Source organism: Montipora capricornis, chromosome 7, assembly GCF_036669925.1.
Source record: "Montipora capricornis isolate CH-2021 chromosome 7, ASM3666992v2, whole genome shotgun sequence".
NCBI classification, from domain to species: Eukaryota; Metazoa; Cnidaria; class Anthozoa; order Scleractinia; family Acroporidae; genus Montipora; species Montipora capricornis.
In genome coordinates, this window is record NC_090889.1 from 40,356,283 (window position 1) to 40,365,455 (window position 9,173).

The 9,173-nt window shown below is 38.7% G+C and overlaps 1 protein-coding gene across 2 annotated transcripts; it reads left to right on the forward strand.

Annotated features, from left to right (window-relative positions):
• The first annotated feature begins 260 nt into the window (after nucleotides 1-260).
• Nucleotides 261-5,232, forward strand: LOC138057962 (uncharacterized). Of its 2 annotated transcripts, XM_068903868.1 has the most exons (7): nucleotides 274-407; nucleotides 1,145-1,215; nucleotides 1,368-1,451; nucleotides 2,087-2,263; nucleotides 2,610-2,705; nucleotides 4,313-4,511; nucleotides 4,864-5,232. In XM_068903868.1, exons 2-7 carry the CDS (start codon nucleotides 1,213-1,215, stop codon nucleotides 5,007-5,009), a joined length of 705 nt encoding a protein of 234 aa, XP_068759969.1. In that variant the 5' UTR covers nucleotides 274-407; nucleotides 1,145-1,212; the 3' UTR covers nucleotides 5,010-5,232. The 2 variants fall into 2 exon arrangements, with proteins under 2 accessions (XP_068759970.1, XP_068759969.1); XM_068903869.1 differs by lacking the exon at nucleotides 1,145-1,215 and having other exon boundaries at nucleotides 261-407.
• The last annotated feature ends 3,941 nt before the right edge of the window (nucleotides 5,233-9,173 follow it).

Here is a 9,173-nt window from a genome sequence, read left to right on the forward strand (position 1 = left end):
CTCACGTAGTCAGATTTCACACTACGGCTGGATGCAACCGACGTACATGCGCAGTGTTTCATTTTGGGAGAAATTTACTTCCGGCAGCCGTATTAGCGCCAGCCGTAGCGATTTGCTTAAAGTCCCTTATAGCTAAAGGAAGTGCTAGTGCGAGCTCATAAATGTGACCTGTGTTGTAGAGCTGAAGCAATATAATGATATAATCAGTTCAGTTGAAGGTGTAAAATATCATATAATCCGTAATATCCCCCCTTTGAGTTTGCTTCGGTCGAGTGATCATACAATCTGGATCGTCAGGTAGATATATTTGTGCACATGCGCAATAATATGATTGACGCTAGCGGGTTGAACAGCTTTAATATTCTAGGACCCTGCAAGCCCATTTTTGTTGATTGACGCGTTACAAGGTACGTGAATCTTTTTACCAAGCACTCTGTCATGATCTTTGCACCAAAGTGTATTACTGTGGTATCCTTAGTAACCACTCCTTGTAATTTTACTGAAAGTTGGATCTTTGAGCAATCGAGCACGCGTTTCCCAAGTTCTCGGGAAAATAAACTTATATCTATAAGAATCATTGCGTGTGGACTCAGAGTATTACAATTACCATTGCCAATTTCAGGTCCAATAATAAGTTTCAGTTATCCCAAATTTCTCAAAGTAATCTGATTTAGAGACGGGTAGGGTGGATCCCGAAATTGCAATCGGAAGTGCACTTGTAGATACTGAACACGCGTAGTATCGCCAATGAATTTAAAACTTTGTAGTAACGAAACAATCTTTAAGAAGCGTTTAAGGAGCAAACGTCTAAGGGATTTTTTAGAAAGTAATTGACATAGTGATGAGTAATTATTTTTGATTTTTTTTTACTAATTTAAATAATTTAAATAACTATGTAAATTATTTAGTTATGATTATTATTGTTCCTAAAAAGCCCCTTTGGGGAGGTTCAATAAAGTATTTATGTATGTATGTATAGCTGAAGGAAGTGCTGGTACGAGGTTATAAAAGTTGTCATATTACAGCTGAAACATTGCCAAAATCAATCCACAGAACAGGTGCAAAATTTCATGTAATTGGTAATATCAAGTTAAAGGTTGATGGTATAAAAAAGGTTCGCTTGTGAATTTGCATCCATTCTCAGTGGAGAAAGGTTCAAGTCCTCTGCCACAACAAGAACGAATACTGCCGATTTTCTGTTACCGGAGAAAAATGGTGAGTTTAGCTTTTGATTTTAGAATTTTCCTATTTCTAAGGAAATTTAACACATGTTCTAGTCATAAGAATACCAAAAATCTAGAGAGCTTGCGTTTTCTCAGAAGCCGGATAAATCTCTTACATATTTTGTCTTTTTTTTTCCTCATCAGGAGTTCAAACTGTTCCTTCTGTGTTTTGCCGTCCTTGTTACTGCCACAGCTGCAGTGACTGTCTGTAAATGTGAAGACAAAGAGGTAAATAAGAGTAGCGCCTTTAAACTTGAGTACTCAATTGCAATTGCTTTACTTTTCGTTATGTGTAGTTGAACTGATTTAAAGTTTAATTTGTCGTCTTATGCTCAAGAGTAACTTAGCTTCCAAAATGTAAAGGATTTCAAGGCTGCATTCCGACACCTCTTGCCACGAATTACCATGTAGAAAAGGGGACGGTTAAATCAGTGGACAATTAATCTTGGTCATGAGCAATAAAATGCCAACTGATCAGCTTACATGGACCAAAGTAATACTTAATTAAAAAGTTTATTCATGTTTTTTCCATCTTGAAAAGTTTATCGTAACTTACAGTCAGTATCATGTTCGTGGTTTGAAATCCGAGTCAATCTTTTCCTTCCTAAACCCTCCTTGTTCCTTTATAGTTTATTATTACCCCTTTGGTGTTTTTCTACTTTAGTAAGCTATTATTTCCAGGTTTCCTTCAATTTAAAACTAATTTGTCCTTGGCCAAAATAACTCATAATATATGGTGACCTGAGCTCCTTTGGTATGAAATTCCTCTTGGAGACTTATCGCTCAGTGAAAAATGGGACTGTATGCCGGCTGCAATATACTAAGAGAGTAGTGAGTTACCCTGATACGTTTTTGTTCTTCAGATTATGAAGGATCCCGTCAGTAAACCAGTGGCAAAATACACATTGAAGATAAACAAAGGCGGCAAGGATTATGACGAACAAGTTGAAGTTGACACTGAGAGAGAAACAGAGACTTTCCGTGTGCCAAAGACTCCTTCCGATGAGGAAGCGGGAGAGATCGTCTACGACTTTAAGAAGGTAAAAACATGATTAAACTGTTCATGTACTATACTACATATACTACAGGTTATTCTAATGTCTGCTGACCCAGAACTTTCTTGTGCTATAAGTTTCGCCTCTTTTGGTGTCTCTGTAGCTGGAAATCATAATCTGCCGGAAATCGTGGATACTAAAATTGATAAGGCCAAACAATCGATAGCCTCTATGGACTTAAACAAATCAGTTTTGGGTTAGGATTTATTATTTCAGAAAACTGCCTTCCTTGTGTCAACTTAAACCCTAAGCACTCTTCACTACTGATTACTCACCTTAATTCAAAAGTTGTTGTGGCTTTTAGCAAATCACTTGTGACCTTGTTTTGCAGAATATGACCATGGTCCATTTGCCAGCGACCAATTCCTGCTATTTGAGCGATTCAACCGATGGTGTTCCTAAGCCAGCCGCCTTAGTGAAACTGCTGGTAACTTCAAGTTTGTATTACTTACTTTATAACGAACCATGGTAGCATTCGAAATGAGACAAATAAATTTCCAGGTGACTCCCTAATTATAACCTTTTTCTTTATAGCTAAGGCAAGCTGACAAAGAGGGTCTCAATGGGGTGGTGACTTATGATTAACGGTCAATGATCGTTAATATTTTGTCTTTTGTACGGCCTGTTCTAAAAGGTTAAAAATTAATTTTTATTGTATAAAAAAGTTAAAAATTATTTTGATTACTGACAAACATATTAAAGCTCTTAGGGCCACTTCAAAAAAAAAGAAGGGTCATTATTATATGAATTGTTGCCGACGATTAAAGGAGCTCAGTCACGGTATCGTATTTTGAGTTAATTTGGGCACCTACAGAATTACCTTTAAATTGAGGAAAACCTGAAAATAATAGCGTGCTAAGTTCTTTCAAGGGTAACATTTTTTAAGCCTAACAATTGTAATTTACAATTTTTTACCCTCGAATGCTCAATTTTTGAACCGCTTTAAGGCTAACGGTTAATGAACCCCGTTGCCGATAACCTCGACTCGAGGAAAAAAACTAAACCCAAGCTATTGGTTAACTGACAAAACGAACTTTTCCTTGAAACAAAGCAGGACGATTTGAGACCTCTACTGAACTACTCTTTCATGAATAGTACCGAAAATAAATGCAAAAACAAATAACATCTGTGCTTTTTTTCAGTTAAGCTAGCATTCGCCTTCATAGCTGAAATATATCCCTTTTTGAGCTTGGAATTAAACTTGGAAAATATTATTTTCCAAGTTGGAGTGGTGGAACGTTTTCACTCCATCACTCCTTCACTCCTTCACTTCCCGTTAGACATTTTGGAAACCCGGGGGGGGGGGGGGATATTCCCATATGAAAAGGCAAGGGAGGCAAGGGATGCTTGTCGGAAAACATGAATTTGACTCCTAAGGGAGACTGATGTGGACGTTGCTTGAGCTTCATTAGACCCCTAAAAGATACCACTTAAAACGGAAGAGGTTCGATCACTAGCCTCTTAGCCCCCCCCCCCCCCCCCCCGTTTCAAACATCGGCCGTCTAAGGCCGTTTTACATTCGCTTGCAGCGTGTCAAGTTAGTTATTTTCGAGAGGTAGAAGGCATAACGAGTTTTCCATTGTAAGGAAAATACTAAGCTTATGGTTCTTCCTTAGCGATTGGATTCAGGGAAAGTCTTCGTGGTTTTTCCTTCACAAACCTACGCGATATTGTGAGTGCGAAAGCAATCGATATAAACGAATGATTAAAGGCTCCAGACAATTTTTTTAGCACAAGAAACGGAAAGACACACGCTACCTTTCAGCGAAGACATGTGCAGATACATGCAATGTAAAACGTGTAGGAAGGCCTGAGTAACAAATAGTTTCTTAACGTTGGACTTTTTCATTTTGCAAATATCACAACACACCCCTGAATGGAAAAAGGCTTTATGGGCTTGTTCGAAAGCTACAATAGACTGCCCTCACATTACGAGTAGTTCCTTAATGAGCAATGCCTCATAACACCCTTTCATAACTTATTTTCCATGTTCAGTGGCTCAAAGCCACTTTGATTATGTCACTTTCTGATTAGGGAGGCAAAAGCGGTCAGGTTAAGATGCCAAGAAAGCAGACTGAAGTGAAGTTGAAGGTTGTCGGAACTCTTGAAGACCGTTCTGAACTGAGTGATGAAATGACGGATCTATGCGAGAAACTTCCCATTTACGTCGTTGTCGAGGGGGAGTTGGACTCAACTACCGCTGTACAACCCACGAAAACAGTGCCCGCGAAACGTAAGTGAAGACAATCAGTCTGAGATTGGCTGTAGCAGTACATTAATTATAATCAATTATAAATTTGTATCGCGTAGTGTGCGATCTAGCCCTTCAGCACGTGTGATTGATATGAGATAAGTCGAATCCTCTTCCCCATTTATTTATTTTCTTATTTTGATCAATATCATGACAATTTGTATCATATTAATTGCAATACAGATAGGTAATTTTCATGACTTTGATCAGCGACGTTTAGAGACGAATGAAGTACAGTCTTGAAAAGTCGATGTTTACTAGCGCCTAAAATTACTATTCTGTAAAAGTTCTAAATTGTAAAGGTTTATTTTTTTATGGTTTCTTGTTTGTTTAGGGTCCAAACGTGGCCTCTTGAAATTTGTCTGTCGTTTGGTGTGCCGCCCTGTGTGCAAAAAGTTTTGTGGCGGTTGGGTCTGCCGTTTCGTGTGCTCTAGCGGATGCAGTAATGTCTGTGCATGGGTCTTGGTCCTCATTGGATGAAGCTCGCTTTACCTGCCTTTACCGAGCAATTTATGTTACGTCTGGCCACTAATACATATATTCTTCGTTTCGCAGAGCAATCATTTATAGCATTTTGTTTAATTTGACTGTTATAAAAATTAAAAAAACCGAGAGCAAGTGTCACCGTGTAAATCTCTGATTAACAACGGAAGTCTGTATGATTTAATTAAAGCAAGCAAATAAAGTCATTTAGTTCACCATGGTCCGGAGTCCTAAATTATTACTAAGGGGCGTTACCGTTCTCAAGAATTGCTTTAACCCAATAGTACGGTCGACCGCGAAATTATTGGAGGGAAGACAGTCGCAAATTCAAGAGAATTCAACAATTGCAATTCCAAGAGAACGTTCATTCATACCAACAATTCTTTCGTTCGTCTTTCAGAATTGCTTTTAGTCCAAAATGTCAAAAAATGGCCATAAACGGCCATGACGATTTCTAGAACTCAAGAAAAAGACTAGCTATAAGACACGTGCTCAGTTACAATTATTCTTGTTTGCAATAAAACTGCCACCATTATTAGGGTCCAAGTTTCTACCTCTTTTTACCTCATTTGTCTTGATGAATATTACACTACCCTCCAGAGTTTCAAAAACATGACGCATATTATTCACTTTGCCATGCCAATGGAAAAAATGTTTGATAAATGACATAAAGTCACAGAGCCTTCGCTACCATCCTTTTCATGCTGCACTTCATGAAGTAAAAAACGGTTTATTTCATGTCAAGCATTCGAAGGTGAATTCTGAAGAATATGTGATTAGGGAAAGTTAATTTAATATGGCAAGAAGGGGGGATGAATATGTTGAGGGGGAGCTCCGAAAATTTTTAGACACCCGAGGCTCCAGGAGGGAGGAGGCGTTTCTAGGGAAAACATTGGTTCACTGATCACTGCCAGTGTGACGTGACGTCGTACATCGGTGATTTTCAAAATGGCGGGCGAATTTCTTGTTTGTTACGTTGCAAAATATGTCAATTTCCCGAATGTTTGGATTCATCTTTTACCTTTTTTAATAAGGTGGAGCTTTTAAAAAATAACACGGAAATATTCGCGATAAGGCTCAGTCAGAAAAAGTGTGGTAATATCCTGATCTCAAAATAGGAGAATTGGTATACCATACATTGGGCTTATTGTACGCCGAGTTTCAATGAGCCAAATTGCGAAGTTCTTCTCATAAATCCCTTTAAAGTCCATGGAACGAGTAACCGCGGAGATGATATAAATGCTTACATCAAGTCATTATGCTGCAACAAGTTGACACTAGAGATCAGTTGTATCGAAGTGTACTTCTATCAACAGGAAACGTATATGTATGGTTTGTGCATGAATCAACATCCGGGAAAACTTAATATTTTGAATGGCAAATAGATACTTCCTGAAATATACATGCAGTTTATAAATGAATATAATATTAACACACGGCTGCAAACGGTTAGAACTTCAAAAGTCTCTTCATATATTTTAGAGAGATAGCAGTACCAGTCTACAATCTGTGTGCAATTACGATGTACAATATTAACTGCAACATTCCTTTGAAATAATTTAGAATCAGGGGTGCAAGAAATTTCTGTTGTCAAAGTACAGAATTAAAATCAACAAATTAAAGAATACCTATCATTAGTTTAAGCACACAATAACTATGATAGTGTTCCAGTTTATGTATGCAGACAGCAATAGATTTGATGAAACTTTAGTCAAGTCCCGGGGGGGCTCTGAAAAAATTGTTGGGCTAGGAGGGGGGTGGGTTCCGAATATTTGTAAACTTCAAAACCAATACATGGCATCATCATATAGATCGGATGGTTTTCAACTCAACAATTTAATGACCTGTGCTACTCAGCTATATCACGTGGTTTACAGATATAACAAATGTAGTCTCAGCAATTATTACACTCTTGTGCATCCTAAAAATGTTTTAGAAAATTTCAAAAATTAGAAAATGCTCAAACTTTTTATAATAAAACCACATTAATTCAACAAGATTTCAAAATCTGTTAACGGGAACTATAAAAACGATGTCTCTGTAACAAGAAATGTTACTATTTGTTGCTCACTGGATGTCAGATCGAACGTACAAACTTTTTCAGGGGAGCAACGGAATTGAAGGAGGAGGGGGGGAGGGCTCTGACATTTTTCCGACTACCAAGGGGGGGGGGGGGGGGGCTCCTAAAAAATTGAATCTCTAGCGAGGGGGGCTGCTAAAATTTCAAGCCCCCCCTTGTCATATTAAATAAACTTTCCCTTAGCAAAGTTAGATATTACACAAAGGATGGCCTTGACCAAACATGAGTAATGTAGCTGTGCTAGAAAGCGTCCAGTCGCGTTTTTAATTTACCACACATTTGTCTGACTGTTTTCTTCCCGAATTGGAAGCCGCGTGTAAATTCATATGAATTTGGTTAATGGAGTCATTTATCTTAACTGCTGTGCTTTCTGACCGTGTTTTTCAGCCGTCAAGAATTTCCTATATACTGATCATGATAAGGTATATTATTAATTTCCACATTCCGAAATTTCACGTTTTCTGATGTATTAGTAGGTAACTGCCTATATGTGTGACATGTATGAGGTAAGAGTATCGACGTCCAAATCTCAACACTGTGACGCTGACCTTTCATGCTACAACGATTTTGTTTGCCTAAAATGGAACGCAAAGCGCACAGTTTCTGTCACAGGCAGACAACCCTAACCATGCGAGAGCGCGTGACGTCATGTTATTTTGAGACAGTTGTAAAGGCCGTTTCAACTGATCGAGGAAAATGTTCCATAAAAACTCAGATCCCACGCGCTGCCACATACAATATAAATAGACAAGGCGTGCAACTTCATACCTACCGATACATAATTGACCGCTCCCCATAGGGAACAAAAGAACAAAAGAAACGTTGAACAAAAGAAAGAACAGAAGAAACGTTGCATGATGTTAAAGACGATCTTTGATGGAAATGAAACTTCGTTCAGCAACTTCCAACATCATACAACATGGTCGCCAAACGAGTGCAACATGTTCGATTCAACAATGTTGGATGATGTTACCGCTAATACGTTCAGTAGACCCGTTTGGCCAGGCCTTAACGGCAAGAACCGTAATAGTGGACAAAAGCGAAAAAAAAAAACAAAAAAAAAAAATCTCTACCCTTCGAAGCCCCCATACAGTGTCACTCTTCGGTATCACCAGTCCCCCAGTTCCCGGTTATATTTAGGGATATGTTATAATGATGATGATGATGATGATGATGATGATGATGAAGTTATAACAGGGTTTGCGACGTCTTGCCCTTTGCTTTTACTGTAAACCCTCTGTTTGTGTTGTATCTTGCTGCAGAGAATGATGGGTAAAATAAACATCGAACTATTGCATTTTCCTTCACATTTATTTATTGAAATGTCCTTCGAAAATAGTCGGAAATGGCATTTCCTAAACCCTAAATTTCAAAAGTTTCTGGGGGAGCATGCCCCCAGACCCCTAACTTTGGATAGCCTCGAAACATTCTTCGTGTTCGTACACCTTCAAAATTTATTGTGTGCATGCGTGACTCACTATAAATGTGTTTTCTAGAATTTTTTTAGCATCCGGGTTAGGGTTTATCAATAACATCCTTGGTAATTAATTCGGCAGTCGTAAACGCTGAAGTCATAAACGATGAAGTCGGGAAAACATGAGCGATGTTCTAAAAAATGAGCGTAGACTCGAGCGTGAAAGAATAGTTCGATTTGTCTGTGACAGCTGTGCGAATAAAAGGGGCCGCTTGTCAAGCGAGAAGTTATGTTTCACCTCGAAATTTCTTTTCGACTTGACCCTCAAAAGCTGGACTCTCTAATCTCGAAACTCGATCCTTGATTCTCGAAACATCGAGGATCGAGTTTCGAGTCGAGACTGTCAACATTTGCTGCTTAAGCTTTTCGCAACGGGTTGCCAGCATCCTTTTCGGATGAACTAGGGTCTCAGTAAAGGCGCGCCTTGCGAATGATTTTTATTCCAGCTTACAGTTATAAAGAGGCTCTGTAGAAAACCAACATACCCTCATTTCGCAAACGAAGATTTACTGTCACCTCCCCCAAGAACCTATCCGTATATCATACAGCCACCCTACACCCCAAGCCCTAGGGAAATAAACACAAACAAACATGTTCGCATGAGACG

What these genes read in the sequence shown, in the direction of transcription:
- LOC138057962 (XM_068903868.1), top strand. An exon ending in TCGTCTACGACTTTAAGAAG is followed by an intron (nt 2,264 to 2,609) that starts GTAAAAACATGA and finishes CTTGTTTTGCAG; the next exon opens with AATATGACCATGGTCCATTT. An exon ending in CCGCCTTAGTGAAACTGCTG is followed by an intron (nt 2,706 to 4,312) that starts GTAACTTCAAGT and finishes CTTTCTGATTAG; the next exon opens with GGAGGCAAAAGCGGTCAGGT.